The 20,380-nt window shown below is 38.3% G+C and overlaps 1 protein-coding gene across 2 annotated transcripts in view; it reads left to right on the forward strand.

The window, feature by feature from the left end:
• Window positions 1–20,380, forward strand: part of luzp2 (leucine zipper protein 2) — a 165,132-nt gene that overhangs the window by 136,679 nt on the left and 8,073 nt on the right. For both annotated transcript variants that reach the window (XM_041980172.1, XM_041980166.1), the window contains exons 8-10: window positions 3,432–3,506; window positions 4,212–4,379; window positions 16,749–16,853. In XM_041980172.1, coding sequence (XP_041836106.1) covers window positions 3,432–3,506; window positions 4,212–4,379; window positions 16,749–16,853 — 348 coding nt within the window. The remainder of the gene's footprint in view (window positions 1–3,431; window positions 3,507–4,211; window positions 4,380–16,748; window positions 16,854–20,380) is intronic.

A 20,380-nucleotide genomic window follows, 5' to 3' on the forward strand; every position in this document is an offset into this window, starting at 1 on the left:
GCCTAATTGTGAAGATATATAAAAAGAAAAAAAAAATGGGGGGCAGGGTGCTGTACTGCCAGAAGAAGCTAGTATCATCAGTGTTTTCTTCAGCTGACAAGTTTTTATTATCATAGCAGACCTTGGATTTGAAGGACAACCAAAAAAGAAACCAACTCTGAATCTAAATTATGTTTCTGTCTCGGCTCTAACCAGCAGAGAGATGCAGGTTTCCCTTGACTTGCTCAGACATAACATTAAAAACGTTGAGGGAGCTGGTGGCGCCTTCGCTGTGCTTCCCTATGAGAGAGTATTTTTGGATGAGAAGCTGTTTGCAGACTTTCACATCTTCTCTCCATCAGTCCACTTTTAAATTTACCCCTACGGCAGTTTTCCCTCAAACTGAAAAAAAAAAAAAAAAAAGGCGTTAAAGAAAAATGACAGCTTGATAGAGCTGAATGCCTTGTCCAGCAGAATGGCCAGTGCCCCACTAACCCCACACCTCTATAATGGACTCAGTGCAGAAATATGAAGCTTAAGACGGGGAGGCGCTAACCCTGAAAGTCAGCGTTTCTGGGTCAGTGGCCGTGTGCCCACAATCCCCAAAGGACTATCTGCTGATGATGCTCCTTGTAATGGATGTAATGGCTCTGTGCTGTAATGCTGCTCACATTCACACACAAAGAAGGTTCAGATCCTTTAGAAGACAAATTAGTAGTGGGCTGTATTTTTTCCCTTTGTGCATGGGGGAAATTATTATTCACAAATCTACACTTTGTTAAACTCAGAAGTTTTGCATCTTCTTGCTTCACACAGACCATAAACATAAAAAAAAGAAAGACAAAATAAACACCCACCACGGCTAGAAGTTCTGACTGAAACAATCTGAATTTGTTATTTGTGCAATTTCTGATCTACTGTAATATCTAATGCTATTTGATTCACTTACAAATGCCTAATTAAATGTTCCCACTCTCCAGAAATTGAACTCCAGGATCTTCTTTTCATGACTCTTCGGTATCCCTTAGTTTTACAAGAGCTGCATATCAATGAATGTTTTGATGTGCCATTATTAAAGAATTTTCCTTCAAGATTTACGACCCTAAACATTGAATTTTCTTTTGAGCACAGCCCAACAGTTACAAATGGCTTTGTGCAGTTGTCCCTAATTCCCCTTATTGTGCCTGGAAAATAAATAAATAAATAAATAAACTCCAGAAAGAAAACAAATTCTTAAAAAAAACACACGGGTGATTGTTGTTCAGTCCTTGCATCCCAGCATGACTCATCCACAATAAAAAAAAGTTTGAGCTGTCTCATGGAGTGGTAGAAGTGACAGACATGTTCATCATTAAAATGATTCAAATTTGCTGCCAGAAAATGAGATGAAAAGGAAATGAAATTGGTACACATGCCAAGTGTCCCTGTTGTGTCTCAAAACTCACTGAGGCTCGACACGAGTCCATAAAACTCACCGAAAACTATCAATCATCCTCATCACTGCCCTATAAATTCACTCTTTTTGCAGAGACCGTTGTAGCTGTTTGTTTGGTAACCTGACCTTGGATGTTTCATAATGTAAGCCTATGCAGTTTATCACTTTGAGAGACCGGCAAAAGACACCCAATAAAAGTTCATGGCTCAGTCTACTCCTACCAAGGCCAGTTTTACACAGACTGAATGCAAATTATCCCAATAAGGGCTTTTTTTTTTTTTTTTTTACTTTCTTGATGATTTTATCAATAAAAAAGGACCAATATGAAGATATATCAGCTAATTCCCTGAAAACTGCCTTTTTCTGTATGTTTTCAGTGACTGCACTCTAGACATTTTTCTCATTAAAGGGTTGGATAGAAGTATGCTCTTAGGAGTGTTAAGACTTTTAACTTTTCTTCTGTGCGAAGGGCAGATGTGTTCCTTTTCAAGTGTTTCAAATTGCATGAACTCTAACTTATTTAGTTCTAAAACCCCTCTGGATTCTGCACATTTCTGTGTTCTGTAACACACACCTTGCACAGAGCAGAGGTATTAACAAGCATTTATGATAGCAAAGTCAAAGTCAAAGCATAACTAATGTCATATACACCCACAAGACACCTTATTAGGTACACTTGTTCAGTTGCTTGTCAACATAAATTGCTAATCAGCCAATCACATGGGGGCAACTCAGTGCATTTTGGCATGTAGACATGGTCAAGATGACTTGCTGGAGTTCAAACTGAGCATCGGAATGAGGACGAAGGAGATCTGAGGGACTTTGTACATGGCATGGTTGGTTGCGCCAGACAGATTGGCAGCACATCTGTTTAGGACTACAGTGTACACATCATCCCACAAAACTAAAACCATCTAAAACTGTTTTTTTGAACATAACTATGATTTAACTGTACTCCAGTGGCCTCTACAGTTTTCAGATCTCAATCCAACAGAGCACCTTTGGGATGTGGTGGACTGGGAGATTCTCATTATGGATGTGCAGTCAATAAATCTGCATCTACATTGTAATGCAATCATGTTAATATGGACAAAAATTTCTGGGGAATGTTTCTATTAGGGCTGCAACTAATGACTATTCTGATGGTCGATTAGTCAACTATTAAAACGACTAGTCGACCAATCGGATTATTTATCTCATGATTATTATATATGGATCTTATTTCACTTTCAGCTTTGAAATCTTGCATGAGGTTGTTAAGTAAGTCCGACGTGCCTCCTCTTTAAATGTTCGAGCATTGCAGACGTACTTCCGTGGTACACAAGGTCCGCTTTACAAATATCACATGTAGTTAATTTATTTTCCCAGACTTTTAACGTTCTCCGCCGCAGATTTCCTCCCTGGTCCTGCACCATATTTCTCCCCTGGCGGACTTTATGGCGCATGTGCAACTCTCAGCAGAGATAAAAAAAATGAAGACGATGTCTCACTTTGTATTTTTTTCCCCTCTCTTTGCGCATGTGGATTGTGCAACTCTCAGCAGAGATAGGATTAGAAGACGATGTCGCACTCCGTAGTTTTTTCTTTTTTTTCTTTTTTATTGCCGACAATAGTCGACGGCTAAATTCGTTGTCGACTATTTTTATTGTCGACTATTGTTTCTATGCTATGAAGAATTAAGCCAGTTCTAAAGGCAAAACAGGGTCCAGTTCAGTACTAGGAAAGTGTACCTAATAAGGTGACGAGTAAGCATAGGTTTGATTAGGAAGGCTGAATTTTAAACATCCCAATGAATTGTTTTTATGTTAAAGGTTATTAAGGTCCATGTTTTAATGTCCAATCACTGCATGTCTCTGCATATGTATGTAATCATGAAGATTTTAATGAGGACAAAGGAACCTCAATCCTTGTTGCTATAGATTTGTGTTATTGAAAGTACAAAAGAGCTAAGCAGAGGATGAAGAAATGCTTTGTTTGCGCAAATGAGGCCTAGGCTGACTCAAAACTCTTTCTGCAGGGCCAGCAGCTGCTGGATTTGGAACATAAGCTAACTGTAGCCAAGGAAGAACTGGAGAAGACAGCATTGGATAAGGTAACAGAATTTTCCCTCTGAAACATTTCTGTATTTCTACAGCAGGTTAGAACATTTGTATTCTGACCCATTTAAACTCTGTAATGGCAAACATCAAAAAGAGAAACACATCTAAATTCCTGAATGAATAAAATATATGTAGCAACATAAACTGCTGTTTTAGAGAGTCGAGTTTAAGCATGGAAGATACTGTGTGTGGCAGGAAAATAAAATCAGTTTTCCCTGCAATTTTATCATTAATATGGGTGTGTTTTCAAAGGGTTCAGCTTCAGTGCTTTAAAAGCATGCACCAGCATTAATTTGTGAAATATGTTATTAATGCGTGTGCCTATTCACGTACAGTTAGAGGAGGTTAGATGAGTTAAAACTGCTTGGGGAGAAAAATGCTGATTAGTAAAACAGGTAATTCTAATGCTCATTTCAGGAGTATTGACATCTTGGCCTGTTGTAAAATAATTACACCAATAATTCTGCCTGTTATTATTGATTAAAATTAAATGATTATTTTCAGGCCTTTTTCCTTTTTTTTTATTGCTCTGGTGATTTCCGCTTCATGTCTTGCCTAATGATGCCTTCTGGCTGTTCTGCAGTCACTTTAAAGCATGGCCTCCCCTGGCTTTAATGCTTAAGTAAATTTCTCATGTGGATGGAAGGAGAGATGGAAGGATTCAGAAATTGTCTGTGTGTAATCTTGTTTGGGGACAGGAGTCTCAGCTGAAGGCGCTGAAGGACACAGTTCACATCTGCTTCTCAGCTGTCCTGCACAACCAGCCCAGCAGCAGTCACAGATTTCCTACCTCCCCCACCCACTTGTTCAGATACTCGTCGCTCATCAACAGCTCCAGAGTCACCTTTCAACAGCCACATGCCAAGGTATTTCAGGATTCCACATGCTTCATTTTGAATTAATTTTTTTCCAAAAGACAGCCTAGGTGCAATAAAAATTCAACCTTTTCACATTTAATGAATAAGCAGAGAGATTTGCACAGTTTATAACATATCTACTATTGATGAGGTCTCGCTGTCCTTGAACTAACAGAATGTAAGATGTCAGTATGTGATATGCTGAGACGTTTCAAAGGCAGGCATATATCTAACACTTTTTACAGTCTAAAACCTTGAAAAGGAAATGGACCGTACGACGGCTCTGTCAACCAGGAGCTGGTGTTTGACTGTTCTTGTATATTAACATTGGTATCCGTATTTGTGGGCTAAACTGTCACTAAGAACTGTTTTTCATAGTTCCATCTTTCTGACAAAGTTAAGGAAGTAAATGTTTTTGCCTTGACATGCTTCTTTTGGCATTTGCAGTCTTCCTCAGAACCATCACCTGACAGCTGTGACATGTCATTTATCAGTTGTTATAGGCATGGCCAACCTGAAGGACTTTACAAATTCAACAGGTTGGTCGAGCCCATCAGTGGTCTCTGGAGGAGATAGCCCCAGCTGTGTGAGAGCATAAATGCTCCCTTATCCCTGTTATCGTCTTTTGTGTTGGTTTGTCTCCGATCCGATGATTTTTGCATTGTCCCAGTCCACGATTTGATTGTTTCTTTTGCAATTATCTGACTTGGGCAATTTTAATTGTTCTTGTTCTGCTTATTCTTTTTGTGTTCTTGTGAGATACAACTATCTACGACTTCAACTTTGCCGACAAGAATAAACTGTGAAATACATTTAAAGAAAGAAGAGAGGAAAGAAGGACTCAACCAACTCATGCTTAACTTCAGTTCAAATAAGCTGTTAAAAAATTATGGAATTAAACTCAGAGCAATCATTTGTTCCATGGTTGCTTGTCCATGTGGGAATCATAGTAGTTTGCATAATGAATAGTGTAATCCTATGGCCCTCTTATGTTACCACAAGCATGACCAATTAGCCTCTTTCACAGCCGACGTTCTGACTGGCCTTCTTGCCAGAGCCGTAAAAGCTGCAATTAATGCCATTAATAATGGTTCTTTTCCATTTAAGTTTATCCAAAGAGTTATACAGGATAGTACTTTCCTAAAACATAGTGAGCTGCCCTTTTTACTTTATGTTATTTTCCAGCACTCACATGTCAAGTTATTATTATTGACAAAGTGTATGGCAGTGACTTCAGAAAATAGATAGATTTGCCCTGCAAGTTAAAATGAAAGCTAAAATAGATTTCATGTATGCCTTAAGGTTGAGTAAAAATTCCCTTCTAACTTTTGAGAAAAGATAATGATTATTCCTGTTTTTTGCTTTGACTCTTTGTATAGGAATACTATCAAACTGAATCTTTCAGCTTGGTGACATTGTGAAATATAGCAAAGCGCCAAATATTCACCTCAGTGCACATCAGAGCACACACGATGCACAGTCTACGATATGAACATAAGTGTTAGTGCATTATTACCCTCTTCTCAAGTGGCTATTTGTCAATCTGATGCCTATAGGACTGGATCGCTGTCTAGAGAGAAAAAGCCAAGGAAATAATTACTATCAAATATAAGAGTTGGCCAAACAGGATTCCAGAAATTGTTCAGACTAATATCGTAGTCATAAATTAGAAAGCATTCAAGAAATATTTGCTGATTTTTGTAGTTTATAATGATGCAGCTTTTGATATAAAACATAAAGAGTCTAGAGCATTACAGATATTTTGGTATGTTTGTGCTGTATGGAAACTATTAACTCAGTGTGACCCATTTTTTATTTAGATGCTCTCAAAGTCAAGGACAGAGTAGATTCAACTAAAGGCTTAGGGTATAATCCCTTTTAGAAGAAAAAAACAAGGTGGCTGCCAAGAAGACTCGTTTAAAATAGGATTATGCATTCTGTACAGATAAAGCTTTTTGTTTTCTTAATGAAAACACTTTGACATGTTAGGATCAATAACAAGTGTCAAGATTCTAGCCATGCAACTCATCAAAAACAACCAGTACTGACTGATTCAAACAAAAAATCTGTGTGTCTTTGTGACTCAACAGACCAGAAATAAGAAAAATATGAGAAAAAGCAAAAGAAAACAAATAAAGCAGAATATACACATCAATTTTGTGTCTGGAGAATGTACTCCATAGCACTGATGGCCTTTTTTTTGCATTCCACCAAGCAGTCATGTCAACCTCAATCAGAGATTGTGTTAGTTGTGATTTCTGAAAAGCAGCCGTTGCATTCGCTTTGAAATCATCAAGCTGGCCACAGCACAGCCGTGTCTTATCTGCCATGATCCTGGTAAGCAATTCTGACTTTAAGAGGCTTTTCTCCCCTCAAAGCAGTCACAATTTACTGTGCGTCTCTGTTGTGGGTGCTGAGATTTGACAAGCCACTTAGAGGATTTTTTTTTTTCATCTTAGTTTTCTTTATTTCTTATCAGGCCGATACCACCATTCCCACCGGGTGCCTTTACTGTCCCCTCAGCTATGACATCATATGAAACTATCTATAATTGATGCTCTATGTCCACATTTACATTCTGGTTGGTGCACCGAACCAGAATAGGGTGGTTGCAGCAAAACATGATTATCCCATTATACAGAAGCAAGTAAATGTTAACCCATCATCTTCCTTTCAGCACTCAAGTCAAATAAAGAAAAATAAGCATCTTTCCAAGGCAAAGACAACTAAAGGAAGCTCAAGGATTCTTTTTTTTTTTAATGCTAATAAATTATGTCTTTCCACTTCATTAGCATACAAATAGCAGCACTTTACTTGCAAGCAGTTGCTACTTTGACAGGCTGTCTGATAAACCAGAGCAAGCCCCCACAGTAAAAGTTACTGCGATGCTCCATCTGCCCACTTTGTCTGTGCATGCGGAGGTGGGTCAGAGCTCACTTAATCAATGCCAAATTTATTTCACATTAAGCTGTAAAAAAAAAAAGAAAGAAAAAGAAAACAGCCCACAATAGCAAATGACCCACAGGTGAGAGGACAAATGTCAAGAAATTGGCTCTTTGTCATTATGCTTATTAACAGCATGAAAGCCTTTGGCAGATTATTGCATCCTCTATATGAGTTTCTAATACTTAATATTCTCCATTATTGGTGTTAATAAAACTGTTTGGCCTGGATATAAATATCACAGTTCTCTTCACAACAAAAAAGTATGGAGAATCTCATATGCTAATAATATTCTGCTAATCACATACTTTTATTGCTGATTCTCAAAACACACCACATTGTACTCAGCAGGGTTTAATTCAGCAACCACCAATGGGAGAAAGTCTTTATCCACCAGCTGGGTGATAAAACACATATGAGTGTAAGGAGAGCATCCAGACTACAATCTGTTTTGTTTTTGGATTGAAAGTTGTTTGAGTTTGAAGCTTGTACTTTGAGTTTGTGTAAGATAATGTGCAATAAGCTCAGTGAGTGATTACACTTTTCCTCTCTCTCTACATGCATATTTTTTTTTTTTACTGCTAAAAGATTCATTACTGTGAGGATGCAGAGATCAGCAACACTGGAGTGGAAGTTGCTTCATATTTAACAGTCTTGGGAAGAGAGCCAAGTGTTATGGTTGAAAAGTGTGCAGTTTTAAAAGTAATGGGAGATGATGTCTAAGATCCAATGAAAACTGTGCTGGAGAACAACCCAGGCATTTCACCACCTGATTCTCTGCACTTACCATTTCACTTTTCTCTGCGGTCTTTAAATTTTCAAATCATTGGAAAATAAACTTGTTGTAGATATAAGAATCTAAAAAAGGACTTGTATTTAAAAACACCAAACATAAAGGCATATTCTTTCTTGAAATTAACTTAAGATTTGGCATTAAATGCTGATGTTTGGAGAATTAAGAATTGAGGAAAGAAACATCAGGTTAAGACAGTTGGTCTTTTTTTCCTTATGCATCAGTATTGCCTTCTCATGTCAAATAGTCCAGAGAGCAACTGATCCACCTTCACAGGTCGTATCAGGAGAGTAAACCTTGCACTTATTTACCAGTGCTGGCTTTAAAACATAGGGCCAGCGGGCTGCAGTTGTTCCTAATATAAAAGACCTACTAAGCATCATGCTTTTATGCTCAATAAATGACAAAAGTAAAGGATCAAACCAGGGATAACTGGAGGAGACCCACTGGCTGTTAAGCCGCAATCAGCATGATGTCAAAGCAGCTGTAAAAACTGAAGGAAATTGGAGACTCATACCTGCAACACCACAAGCCATTTAACAGGGTGTGTACAAAGGGGGGGGTTCAGCATAGCAGTGACAATGACATCCGCATGCCTCTTATGCAGGCCATGGTGTCATTGGCCAGCAATGACTGCACACAAGGGGAGCTTGTCCCATTTCATAAGTCAACCACAGGTAAGACACCGACTGATCATAAGTACTTTACCCAGCCTACTCAGAAAAAAGAAAGACAAAGAAATATCCTTTTGACAGTTTTTAAACTTGCATGAACCATCTGTTTAAGGTGAAATGAATGGTTTTGGACGTAAAAAGGCGCAATCTTATGAATGATATATTCCCATTATTTATTCATTTATTAGTGAACTACAACCTTAAAAACTCCTGAATGATAAATGTTCTTGGTATAAACTATATGTTTTCACTGGAGAATCTCAGGGTAGATTGCCTCCCTTCTTCCACTGCATTATAGAAAATGTGACTGATTTTGACAGATCCTGTCAAAAGTTTGGAAATTATGCATGAAATGGCTAAAAGGGGGTCACTTCTTCAAGTAAAGCCAATTCCACTGAATCAGCGTAGAAGGATGTTTGCCTCAGCTGACACAGAAGGAATGTGGTTTGACAGTGACAGGTTAGGGCTGACTATGTTCATCTTGCTGCTATCTTATTTTATGCTCTCAAGAAACCACTTCTGATCCAGTTTAACTGTACCCTTGTGCAGAAAACTGCATGAAGCAGACAGAAACATACTTTAAAAGAAATGCCTGCTTTATTAGTGCTCTAGTCTTTTTATCATTGGTTTATACCACGATGTATAAAACAGACAAATAATAACAATAAAAAAATTAATAAATAAAAGAATATAAAATAAAAATATCTGACACAAAAACAGTTTAAATTGAATGTCCTCCAGTATTTATTCTCAGTGAAAGTCAAGATATTTTGCATAGGAAATAAGATTTTAAAAAGTCTGAATCGCCTGCCATCGCAGTCACATAAGCTGTTAAACTGTTAATTGTTTTTTTTTTAACTTAGAACATTACTGGGTGGGGGGACTTGAGCTGCTAGCATGTCTAAAAGGCTCAAGGTGAGGGTAGTAGCCGAATAAGAAATATTCTGTACCATACACAGTTAGGAGAGGACTTATTGAAAAAACTGCCAGAGGGCCTGTAGGCAAAGACTGTCCATTGGCATTTTAAATCTGCTAATGCTGAACAGAAAATAACCCCAAAACAGTACCAAAGTTTGTGAACCCATCAGAAATTCTGCAAAAAATATTGGTTTAGTTCAGTAATGAAATAAAATTATATATCTCTGGGTCAAAATTACAGTCATTATGACAGCTGCTCTGCGAGCACATCTGTCTTATTTTGAAGAATGGGGATCTGATTTGGATGAAGTGTTTGTGAAACTGGTTTGATCATACGCTGGAAAAGAACCATCTTTAATCAATATATATTCAGACTGTGTACAAATGGAGGGAATTTAGGACCTTTTTTGGCTCCCTAGGCATGGTTGAGGAGTAAGTATCACTCAGTAGCAAGGAGTGTAATAGTCTGAAAGATCACACTTTGTTCAGCAACTAATAGGCTCTCTTATTTAGTCCCCAATCAGGACTACCCAATGTTAAATGGGCTGCATTTATATAGTGGCTCTTTAGCGTTTGAGAAGTATGTAGAGATAAACCTTCACCTTGAAAAACTTTAAAACAATCACCAGGCATGATAAAATAATAAATTGATTATTTATCTTACTGGACACTGCATGTCCTGTATTGTAATATACACCCTGCAGACTAGTTATGTACATCTTTTAGACAACCATAAATTACATTATGTGTGTGTTCAAAATATAGTTTAGAAATGGTATAAAATTTGATCTTCATGATTAATTACACATTTACATAGATTCATTTTTTACAAAAGAAACATTTTAGGTGTATATATATATATATATATCTTTTTTCTTTTGTTTTTTTTTTTTAGTTGGTTTTTTAGTTGGGACCAGTTCACCCAGGCAGTTATTCGTTGGCAGTTGAACAATGTTTTTTATGGGATGGGATAAAAGTGACTTGTCATGTCATGTCAGAATTCATTCAAGATTTTATTTATTTTCTGACCTAGAATTTCTTGCACCAATAATAAACCAACATTTCTGCTGGTAAGGAAATAGATTGCTGTAGCGCCTCGAGGGAAAACCTTTTGTTTTTCTCCCACTATTTCAGCTTTTGCAGTCTTTGCTGTGGGTCACTTTCCTCAATGTTATAGTGTAGCTTTTTTGTTTTAAAAGAATTAAATTCCTCACACAACTTTAACAATTACACTCACTCATTCAATGATGATCTTTGCTTATTTTCACAGACACCAAATGAATCTAGTTCTGGAAGGTCCAACATATGGAACCTTAGTTAGTTGGCAGAAAATAGTTTAATTAAACTTTAGTTCTATTGAGCTGCACTTTGTCTGGTCCCTCCCCTTCAGACCTGTTTGCCATAAATGACCCTACCAGGGGAATAAAGCCCCCGACAACATAGCTCTTAGTTTGTCAGGACACGCAAACTCCTCCACTGCAGTAAGGTGGCGGCTCAGGGAGGTGGAGCACAGAGGCGAGCGCTTGGTGATAGGGCCTCACGGGCTAATGCCCAATCGGGTTCACCTTGAAAGGGTGACATGGGCCCCCTTCCTGTGGGCTCACCACCTGCAGGAGGGGCCGTAGGGATTGGGTGCAGTGTGAGCTGGGTGGTGGCCGAAGGCGGGGACCCTGGTGGTCTGATCCTCGGCTGCAGAAGCTAGCTCTAGGGACGTGGAACATCACCGCTCTGGCGGGGAAGAAGCCTGAGCTGGTGTGCGACGTTGAGCAGATCCGGCTAGATATAGTTGGACCAGTGTTGTTTTGGTCAGCGATGATGAATTTATTTAGTTGACAAACCTTTTTTTCATGACGATAAGGAGACAGTGACGAGCTAAAAATGGGTCTCTGATGATGAAAACATGACGAGACGTCTGTGAGATTTCATTGACGAGACGAGACAAAAATGTTCAAGGGCTGATTGTCCGACATTAAAAATGCACGACATTTCTGCGTATTGTGAGCACAATCTGTCAGTCAGCAACGCTGCTGCACCTTGGCCACACCTACCACCTGATGTGCAGTGCACACAGACAAGCAGTTTATTCATTCATAGATGAATCATGGCAGCAGTGTGGACGAAGGGGTTTGGTGGTCAGAAGCAACAAAACGATACATCGACATATTTTAACTATAATCCATAATAATTTTACTGGCAGACCAGGTCAAGCTGAGCATGTGTTCCTCCTCATCAATTACTCATATTTTGGGCATGTGCATGTTTAGGGTGTAGTATTGCACTTCAGAAAATTCTCAGAAATAAAGCCACAGTTACCAAAGTAAGAATGTTGTTGCTCTTTGGTTTTTAGGAGTAATTGATTCCACAGTTAAGACTTTATCTGTGCAATGCATAGCCCTAAGTAGATCAGAAAGTATTTGCTGTTGGTTGGGAAACCTTCAAAGTCTAAAACCATTCATTTTTATTTAGAAATTATTGATGAAAATCACCAAACAACTAGCTCACAATGTGTTGCTATATGTTGAACTTATTGATCTGCTATTTGCTTGTATGATGAAGTAGGACATCAATTCATGAACAAAGTCGAAATATAGAAATAAAAGGTTTCTGCACAACACCAACAAAGTATAGCACGGCAGCATTGCATCCCTGTTGATGGGGAAGTCTAGGCTAAAGCTATCAATCTGGTTATTAAGCAAGGCAAGGCAGTTTATTTGTATAGCACATTTCATGTACAGGACAATTCAAAGTGCTTTACATAAAACAAAGGCATTACAGATATTTAGAAATAGTAAAAGGCATCAACACATAATCACAATAAAATAATAAATTACATTAAAATGATTAAAAGCAAGATAAGTTAAAAAAGGTTTACATGCAGATTTCATGCATAGGCGCATGAAAAAAGAAATGTTTTTAACCTGGATTTAAAAATGTCTACATTTGGTGAAAGTTTAATCTCCACTGGCAGTTTGTTCCACTTGTTTGCAGCATAACAGCTAAATGCTGCTTCTCCATGTTTAGTCTGGACTCTGGTCTGGACTAGTTGACCAGAGTCTTTGGATCCAAGAGCTCTGCTAGGTTTATATTCTCTGAACATATCACAGATGTATTCATGGCCTAAACCATTCTGGGATTTGTAAACAATCAGAAGGGTTTTAAAATCTATTCTGTGACTGACTGGAAGCCAGTGTAAAGATTTCAAAACTGGTGTGATGTGTTCAGATCTCTTAGTCCTGGTTAAAACTCTAGCAGCAGCGTTTTGAATGAGCTGCAGATGTTTAATGCTCTTTTTAGGAAGTCCTATTAAAAGACCATTACAGTAATCCAGCCTACTGGAGATGAATGCATGGATGAGTTTCTCTTGGTTTTTTTCTGGGAGACTAAACTTTTAATTCTGTTGATGTTTCTGAGCTGGTAATAAGCCGTCTTAGTAACAGCTTTGATGTGGCGGCTGAAAGTCAGGTCTGAGTCTATCAACACTCCAAGGTTAAGAACTTGGTCAGTGATTTTAAGAGCCCGAGTCTCCAGGTGTTTGCCAATGCTGACCCTCTTCTCTTTGCTACCAAACAGAATAATCTCAGTTTTGTCTTCATTTAATTGTTGAAAATTATCCCTCATCCAGGTGTTTATTTGCTCCAGACACTGACACAATAAGTCTATTGAGCTGCAGTCATCTGATGACAGAAATACATAAAGTTGTGTATCATCTGCATAACTTTGATAATAAATGCTATAGTTCTGTAATATTTGACCCAAAGGGAGCATATACAAGTTGAACAGAAGAGGTCTAAGGACTGACCCCTGGGGGACTCCACAAGTCATGGCCACTCGCTCAGATTCATAGCTGCCGATCGTAACAAAATAACTCCGGCTTTCTAAATAGGACCTGAATCAGTTAAGGACCGCTCCAGAAAGTCCAACCCAGTTTTCCAGCCTGTGCAACAGGATTCTGTGATCTACAGTGTCAAATGCAGCACTGAGATCCAACAGAACCAGGACTGATACTTGACCAGAATCAGTATTCAACCTTATGTCATTTAACACTTTGACCAGAGCTGTTTCAGTGCTGTGATGAGGTCGGGAGCCGGACTGAAATTTATCAAGATTTCCACTTTCATTTAAAAAGTCATTAAGCTGGTGAAATACAACTTTCTCAATATTCTTGGAAATAAAAGAGAGGTTAGAGACAGGCCTATATTTGTTCATTATAGAGGCGTCTAGAGTCATTTTCTTTAGGAGTGGCTTAATAGCAGCTATCTTTAGTGACTTGGGAAAAATGCCTGATGCCACTGAGCTGTTAACTTTAAGTAGGAGATCACTTTCTATTGAGGTAAAAACTGTTTTTAAAAAGTCGGATTGTATCATGTCCAGAGTGCATGTTGTTGATTTCAAATGCCAAACTGTTTCTTGTAGGGTTTTTTCTGTTTGCTCAAAGTGCTCTTAATTCTTATTGGTGCAACAACATCCATTACATTCAAGACTTTCAGATTGAAATGATCCAGGAGTCCATCAACTGACTCTGCACTGGTTGTTGGTAACATAGCTATGGCCTCCACAAACTTAGCACTTGTTCTTTCATTTATGTACCTCTTCCTAACTGAGGAGCAGGTTGGTTGGACATTCTGAGTGATCAGTAAATCAAACAAAATACAAAAATGGTCAGACAAGGCCAAGTCAGTGACTGCAACAGAAGAAATATCAACACCCTTTGAAATAACCAGGTCCAGAATGTGACCTCGTATGTTTACATGTTGCTAAAAACCAAACATGTCCAATATGGAAGAAAATTCCTTGACATTACCATCCGTCTTGTTATCTATGTGAATGTTAAAATCCCCAGTTATGATGAAATGGTTAAAATCAGTAGAGATAACCGACAATAATTCAGAAAATTCACTAATAAAATTTACACAGTGTCCTGGACTTCTGTAGATGATTAGAAATAGGATTTTAGGAATGCCCCTTAAAATCAAACTAAGATATTATTGATATTATTAAGTAAAATCAGCACTGGAATGAATCTTTAAATAAGGCAGCTTCTCCTCCCTCTTTCCTCCCGATTCGACATTTATTCATAAAACTAAAATGAGAGGGTGCTGTTTCATTAAGAACTGCAGCACTTGTGTCTTCTGTTAACCATGTTTCTGTTAGAAAAAGAAATCTAAACTGTGAGAAATGATGAAGTCATTAACTAACACTAACTCGTTGGACAGAGATCTAACATTAAGTACAGCTAGCTTTATGAAGTTTACACTGGTCTCTGTTGTATTCTGAGTTATACAAGGTACAGTTAACAGATTAGATCGATTCACCCCACAAACTGACCGTGTTCGATTCCTTATTTTACTAACTAACACTGGAATCCTACTGGGTCCAGACTTGATCTCAGAACAGCTGTCAGTAGTAGCAAAACTACAGCAAGGACCCTGAACGCATCATGGCATGTTATCTTTGTTGTAAATTCTGCTGCTGCTCTGGGAACCTCCTGCACATACCCCCGTGCCCTGCTCTGCCAGGACAGATGATCTAAGAGGAGGATGAGGAGGGGGAGGAGGGGAAGCCCTGTATTTTTTGGTAGATGGTGGTCACTGGGGTTCAGACCGGGATAGAGACATCCTTTGAAGACCTAGGGTGATGTGGAGAAGAGGGTCTGGTGAGGAGGGAGAGCTGGGAGATGATCGCCTCTCTGCTGTGTCCTTTGCTCTTATCTTTACACTCATGTTTGGGCTTGCCGTCCCAACAGCATGACGCAAGTGTGCACCAAGTAATCTGCATCCAGTTAGATTTGGATGCACACCATCAGGTCTGAATCGCTCCTTACAGTTCCAAAAGATATTGACGTTATCAATGAACTTTATCCCATGGGTGATACGTGCGTTTGATAACCATGTGTTCAGGCCAAGAAGTCTACTGAAAAGTTCAATTCCTTTACCCGCTGTAGGAATGGGTCCTGAAATATGAACATGGTGTGCTCCAAACTGGCACAGTCTCTCCAACAGCAGAGAAAAGCCTTTCTTCAGGATCTCAGAGCCAATTTTCCTCCTCAGAATATCAAAAGACCCCGTGCGGACAATGATCTTCATACCATCTGGATATGAAGATAGAATGGTCGGCATCATCTCTGTCAGTTCCCTGACTGATGTATCAAAAAGTGTTAGATTGGATGGATGGATGGATGGATGGATGGATGGACTTTTGTTCATGTAAAATTCAAATCCAACCATGAACTAAATATAACGGAACCCAGATGCTTATAGCTTTTTTACTGGGTAACAGGGCATATTATACAAAAGGTTTACTTAGACACAAGTAACATGTAAGGTATAAGAAAAGAAATTTAAGAATTCTAATATTACCCACTAAACAGTGGAAGAGGCAGGCGTATGGTTGGAGGCTTAGAAGCTGAAGTTATTACAGAAAACCTCAACATCCATCAAATGCAGACATCAGTTTATCCAGGGTTAAATAAAGAAATTAAATTCTGTCCTGTATTGTCATTCTTGATGTTCATGTCCGTTTCTTTTATTTTTTATTATAATCATTTTCTTCTTTCTCCCTTTACTTAAGCTCTTCTTTCCTTGATGTTTACCTTTTGGCTTCTAACTGACTGCTTCTTCAGGTCATCCTGCACTCACTAAACTGGGAAAAGTTATAAAAAGTTATAAAAGTTATAAAATTCTATTTAGGGGTGTGGGGATAATGCCCCATTTCTATGCACTGCAATGACAGTTTGATGCTCAGCTTCTTTTCTATCATGTAACCTGTTAACCTTTGTTACTGGAAACTCAATCTCCTAAACCTCAAGTCTCAGCTGTATTCTGTGTTTACTGCAGCAAGGACACACAGATACAGCAGTCCTTATTCTAACCTGCTTCTGGCACTTCCCAATATGAAACAGCCACTCTGCCACAATGTGTTTGTTATAATCAAATGAAATCATTTTAAATTAAATTTAAATGGGAAGTACTGCTTAGTTATTAGCTTTTCTTTTCAAGAAACTCAAACCTTTAATTTTAATTCCTAAATTGAAAATGTCTCTTTTCTTTATAGGATATTTCTAAAGTTCAGAGAATTGTCACAGCCAGTAAATCACCCATGAACGGCGAAGTAATGAGACGAGAGGGCGGCGGAGTTAAAGAGTGCCAGATGGAAAAGGTGAGCCTTTGGAGTAATTAAAGTGTAATGGCCTATGTGACCTGAGGGTTCATATTCATGAGCCTCATCTACTGACTAAAGTTGTGGTCAACTCCCTCATCAGAAATCTCATAAGCCACTTTTGCTCAAAGTCTCCTCACCAGGTTCATAAATTGTAAGTTTAATTCAAGATGCGCAACAAGTTGATAAATTCTGTTTTTAGACCAACTTTGTACATATTTTATTTTGTTAAAGATAAAAATTTTACTGGTGTGCCTGATTAGAAGAGAATAGAATAGAATAGAATAGAATAGAATAGAAAAACAAGTCATTTAAATATAATTATAAATATTTACAATTCAAACATTATTGAACAAGAATATCTGTGCTTACAAATGTAAGTTTTTAGTTGTTTTTTTAGTTTTTTTTTTTTTTTTTTTTTTTTTTTTTGTGACAATCATTTGTCACAGTTTTATTAATACAGATGATTGATAAGCAAAAGCAGGTGATGTGGAAAAATAGTTGAGAGGTAAACAGAGCTCCAGACGCCAGCTTGATGTGTAATAAAAAATGATGATTTATTACAAAAAGGGACATCTTAAACAGATCTGTATCTGTGAGGTCTATGGTCAACTCTGAGAATCCCACTGAGCATTCAAACCAATGGACTTATGTTAACAAACAAAGACATTTCTGAGTTCTTCTCTGACACCTCTTCTGAGGCTAAACTTCCCTTAGGCTAACCTAAACATATGGAGTGTTTCCTATGGTTGATCGATAAATGTCTTTGCTGAGTTCAAGTGATATTTTCTACTCTGAAGGTCATTTTGTTTGCTAGATCCCTGTGATACTCCCAGAAACATACCCTTATGCCTAAATTTGTTCTTATATCTAAATATAATTACACTACCTACATAATGCTAATAATTGGGCACTACACAAGTTGATACATCTGTTACCCTGGTATACATAATGTAGATATACATAGCATGTGTTCTCTCTGTGGCGGTGGTGGTTAGCACCGCTCAACAAGCAAGAAGTTTGTTGGGTCGAGCCTCTGAAGGGGAGGGGTTTGACCTTTCGGAGTGGAGTTTGCAGTTCCCACAGTTCCAAGACATGCATCTTAGGTTAATTGGTCACTCTAAATTCTCCCTGAGAGAGAGTGTGAGCATGAGTGGTTTGTGTCGCTATGTTGGTCCTGCGATGGACTGGTGACCTGTCCGGGCTGTGCCCTGCCTCTCCTCTGCTAATTGCTGGGATATGCTCCAGCTTCCCTGCGACCCTGAAACAGAATAAGCGGAATCCAAAATGGATGGATGGATGGATGGATGGATGGATGGATGGATGGCGTTCTCTTTGTGTATGCTTTTCTGGAAGTATGACATTAGCATACTAGCATTTTTTTTTTTTTTTTTTTGCTTTTTACAGCCATGATTAATGAGTTGGTCAGTCAGCAGAAGTATTATTGGCAAAATTGATCTGCTGCTTTTCTTTTCATCAAAGTAAATTGCAAATATTTGGTTGATGAATTCTTGTTTAGATAAAGAGATATTTGGGACAAATATTAAATATCAATTTTAGAAAAAAAAACCCTTGCAGATAAATGAATTTCTTTCTTTCTTTCTTTCTTTCTTTCTTTCTTTCTTTCTTTCTTTCTTTCTTTCTTCCTTTCTTTCTTTCTTTCTTTCTTTCTTTCTTTCTTTCTTTCTTCCCAGCTCTGTTCTACCCAGTAATGGCTCCATCTCTGCAGTGAAACTATGGGGACTGTAGTTGCAGTGACAAGAAAATGTCCACATTTGTACTCACTTCAAAAAGCTCCTCACTTGGTGCCTCGCTGGCACTTTAAAAGTAGCTATTGAGTACAGAGAGAGAGAACCGGTCCTTGACCTTTCCTATTCAGATTCTTCATGAAATACCCTAGAACCTTACAGTCTCAAAGTTTATGTAGGAGACTGTAAGCAGTCAGTTATCAAGAAGACTCTGAAAGAGGTGTCTGCCAAAATCAAGAGGATCTGATGAAAGTAGGGGGAGTGAACAGGGTTCATAAGGATTTGACAAGTGGCCATCAAGAACTATTACAGATATAAGCTGTTAGATCAGAGGAGACGGGGGATGTGGAGGAATGCCACACAGAGATGAAATGGCTCCATATGTAGACTAAGCCATCTGTCAAAAATATCATTACTTAATGAAATTGTGCCAAAAACAATGTACACTTGTATCCTGAAATTGATTATATAATTTTGGCATGGTCATAAAAATTCTGCTGCAAGAAGGAGGAGCCTGCTGATCCAGATAAAAGGAGACATATTTTGAAACCTAAACTTGGATATTGCATTTGGTTGTTAACACCAATACATCACCTTCTGTCGTCCTCTGTGTGTAGGTAGGGAGAAGATGCAGAAAGACAGATTATATGAGCATGCACAGCTTACAGGCTGTGCCTCAGTTTAAAAGTGAAATCCTATACCTGGAACTGACTATGCTTTTAATAGACGGAACTTTTACTGTGGTGTGAAGCATGTCAGATGTTCACCTTTTCTTACTTATTTGACATGTGATGTGTCTAAATATTTTTGTGCACAGCAGGCATGACAACCAAGTAGTTCACTGTTTATTCAGATTGATCAAACTGGGTGAGATTTTGTGGCTTATGGAAGCATCAGTTTGTATGGGGCTAACATAAGTATATTGTCTAGTATTACTGAAAGTTTTAAGACTTTTTGAATTCTTTTAGTTTGGGTTATATTTACAAATAATCTTAGAATGGAAAAATTTTATATTTTTATCTCATCATTTCACAAAATACTCTACAACAAGCCAAAACTGTGTAGTTGGGAGTTTCCTGGTTATTTATTTAAGACAAAGTTAAGATACAAGTGCAGATGTGTGTTATTAAGGGTTATGCAATCAGCATGACTGCAATTGGTCTTTGCTTTGTTGAGTCCATTGGATGTTATTAAGAGGGCTTACACAAAAGAAACCTAGTCATGTTTCAAGACAAATGCCTGAAACAGGTTTATGTCAAGTCACAGATCTAAGACAATAAAAATGAGAAGCCCATCAGCCTTCATCACTCTTTAATGGAAGCAATTTAGAACAGACTTCCTAGATCTCACTCCTCAGCTAAATGGAGGATGGGTCTTGGACAGATAAAGTGGCCCGTGACCACTATGAATGCAGAGATGGGGGAATCTCACAGATGGATAAGAATTGATGCAGCACTACACCAATCAGGCCTGTATGGAAGTGTGACCAGAGAGAAACTATTCTTCTCTAAAAGAGACATGACACCACACTGGGAACTTGACAAGGGCCACCTGAACAAATCTCAGATCATAAGAAGCAAAATCCTCCAGTCTGATGAAACAAAGATTGAGCCATTTGTCCACAGTTCCCAATAGGGTGTGTGATGGAAAACTGCCACTGGGCATCACCTCTTTAATACCATCCCTACAACCAAACATGGATGCTATGGGACATTTGTCTGCAGGAGGGGCTGGGAGACTACAAGAAAGATGAATGCAGGGAAATACTGGGCAAACGTA

Source organism: Melanotaenia boesemani, chromosome 1 (genome assembly GCF_017639745.1).
Source record: "Melanotaenia boesemani isolate fMelBoe1 chromosome 1, fMelBoe1.pri, whole genome shotgun sequence".
Lineage (NCBI taxonomy): Eukaryota > Metazoa > Chordata > Actinopteri > Atheriniformes > Melanotaeniidae > Melanotaenia > Melanotaenia boesemani.